Source organism: Orycteropus afer, unplaced genomic scaffold (assembly GCF_000298275.1).
Source record: "Orycteropus afer afer isolate SDZICR_OR568_19922 unplaced genomic scaffold, OryAfe1.0 scaffold00182, whole genome shotgun sequence".
Taxonomy (NCBI): Eukaryota; Metazoa; Chordata; class Mammalia; order Tubulidentata; family Orycteropodidae; genus Orycteropus; species Orycteropus afer.
In genome coordinates, this window is record NW_006921769.1 from 5,253,711 (window position 1) to 5,256,649 (window position 2,939).

Genomic DNA, 2,939 nt, shown 5'->3' on the forward strand with positions numbered 1-2,939 from the left:
GAAATTAATTTCGTCTGTATTTTGGATGACAGCATGAATCCATTCTTTCTGGGGACGTGGTGAATCTAAAAAGAACATTCTAGTCCACCCTAGTTGAGGCCTGCTCCTCTGTGGTTGAATTAAAGCAATATCATACTTTTAATAGGGAGCTTTGGTGATGTAGTGCCTAAGGCATTTGACTGCTAACCAGAAAGCTGGTGGTTCAAACCTACCAGCCACTCCTTGTAAGGAAGACTGGACAATCTACTTTCATAGAGATACCACCTCAGATACCCCTAGGTCTCTGAGATACCCCTAGGATATCCCTAGGAGGGGTATCTATGAGTCAGAATTGACTTGATGGCAGTTTTATTATTATTATTATTATTTTATTCTTTTAATGATGGGAATGTGAGGTGAAAGGTGAGTTACTCTTCATTTTAATCAATCTTTATTGATTTCAGACACCAAAAACTGCCTATTAGCTGGGAAAATAGTTTAACACTAATTATAGTGGAATCAATTTGATAGGAATATTTGTTCAAATTATCTCAAACCATGAGTGAACATTAAGGGAAGAGACAAAAACAAACAGAACAGAAACTCTGCTACTACAAGCAACAGAAGAAATGTACTTCCAGAATAAATTTAGCAAGCTATTATGAGCAAACTTTTCCTCAGTCTTCAGGCTCTATACTACAGGGACTTTAATGTTATAATTTGAAGGCAATGTAAATTATTTCTTCCTTCTTGAAAAAATGAAATATTGTTTGTTGTTACTGCTGAAGTGGCTACTCAGGGGAGATAACTAAGTAAATAAAACAGCCTTTGGAAGCTTAATTATTTCTCAGCTCAGGTGGTTACAGAGGAGATTTCCAAAAGGTAAAGTAATAATATTAATAAAAAAAGACAAAACAAAACTAGAAAAGCTTCTTCCTAATTACCATTATAGTCTATAATACGTATCATTGGACTAAATGTATTTTTAGCCATTTATTTACTTATATATTTGACTATAATTTTAATGACTTTCTGAAACAAATTCCCACTTTAACTATATTTAAAAACTTGGGACTATGTTTTGGAACAGGGAATAAGTATAGCTAATGTTTTGTTTCAATGGAAGGCAGGGTGGGCAATCTACTTCCATAGTGATACTGCCTCAGAAACCCAAGGAGGGGTCGCTGTGAGTTGGACTGACTCGATGGCAAATAACAATAACAACAACGTTTCAAAAACATAAATAATGGGTTAAAAAAAAAAAAAAATTATACTTTCATTTTAACTCTAGATTTTTTTTCCCCTTTCCAGAAGACTTTAAAATGGCCATCCCTTTTGTGTTTCAGATTGCTGAAACAGAACATTTGAGGACTTTAAAGGAATTCAAAGAAAGCAATGATCAACAATTTCTCCCAGACTGAAGCTGTGGAGCTCTGCTACGAGAATGTGAACGGATCCTGCATTAAAACTCCTTACTCTCTTGGACCTCGGGCTATTCTGTATGCAGTCCTAGGTTTCGGGGCAGCGCTGGCAGTGTTTGGAAACTTACTGGTCATCATTGCTATCCTTCACTTCAAGCAACTGCACACACCTACCAACTTTCTAATCGCATCCCTGGCCTGCGCTGACTTCTTGGTGGGAGTGACGGTGATGCCCTTCAGCACAGTGAGGTCTGTGGAGAGCTGCTGGTATTTTGGGGAGAGTTACTGTAAATTTCATACTTGCTTTGATACCTCCTTTTGCTTTGCGTCTTTATTTCATTTGTGCTGTATATCTATTGATAGATATATTGCTGTTACTGATCCTCTGACCTATCCCACTAAGTTTACTGTCTCGGTTTCAGGAATATGCATTGTCCTCTCTTGGTTCTTTTCTGTAACGTATAGTTTTTCTATTTTTTACACTGGGGCCAATGAAGAAGGCATTGAGGAATTAGTAGTTGCTCTCACCTGTGTAGGAGGCTGTCAGGCTCCATTGAATCAAAATTGGGTTCTGCTCTGTTTCCTTCTATTCTTTGTCCCCACTGTTGCCATGGTGTTTATATATAGTAAAATATTTTTGGTGGCAAAACATCAGGCTAGGAAAATAGAAAGTACAGCCAGCGAAGGTCAGTCCTCCTCAGAGAGTTACAAAGAAAGGGTAGCAAAAAGAGAAAGGAAGGCTGCTAAAACATTGGGAATTGCTATGGCCGCGTTTCTTGTCTCTTGGCTACCATACATTACCGATGCAATGATTGACGCTCACATGAATTTCATAACTCCTCCTTATGTTTATGAGATTTTAGTGTGGTGTGTTTACTATAACTCAGCTATGAATCCCTTGATCTATGCTTTCTTTTACCCATGGTTTCGGAAAGCAATTAAACTTATCCTAAGTGGCAAAGTGTTAAGGAGTGACTCATCAACAATTAATTTGTTTACCGAAGAAGCAGATATAGATTGAAAAGACTATTTCAAGGACTTCAAAATTAATGTGGAATTAAGATGAAGGGCAAAATAAAAGCACATGAAACTAGAGAAGCAAATGATGATCACTTGCCAAATAGGTGGAGATTACATTAAACGTTTAGTTGTTTAAGGCATTTGGTGTAATTAGATTTTTTTAACGGATTTAGTGCCATTTGCGTAAGACTTGCTGATAACTTCACATTTAGTAATCTTTTACCATTTTTTTCTGATTCTCTACTTTCTTCTCTGAAATTTCTACTTATTTCTTCAAATAATTTGGAGTTTTGTAGTTTTCTTCCATGATTATTATCAGTGTTCAGGTGTTCAGAATACTTGGTGGTGGTGGCTATTTAACTTTTAAGTTAGATTATTTGGGCAAAAATCTTCTTCAAAGTATATCTTGCTTGAGCAGTATATACTACATCATAAATTCTCTTGAATTTTTTTCAATCTAAATGGACTTTATAAAGAACTAGAATGTGCAATTTAGCAATGATTGAAGATTGTTTGATA

At 36.1% G+C, this 2,939-nt stretch overlaps 1 protein-coding gene across 1 annotated transcript; it reads left to right on the forward strand.

Moving 5' to 3' along the window:
• Positions 1 to 1,374: 1,374 nt before the first annotated feature.
• TAAR9 (trace amine associated receptor 9) lies at positions 1,375 to 2,421 on the forward strand. Its single transcript, XM_007947393.1, has one exon. The coding sequence runs from the start codon at positions 1,375 to 1,377 to the stop codon at positions 2,419 to 2,421; it is 1,047 nt and encodes a 348-aa protein (XP_007945584.1).
• Positions 2,422 to 2,939: the final 518 nt, after the last annotated feature.

What these genes read in the sequence shown, in the direction of transcription:
- TAAR9 (XM_007947393.1), top strand. Translation starts at nt 1,375, where the DNA reads ATGATCAACAATTTCTCCCAGACTGAAGCTGTGGAGCTCTGCTACGAG.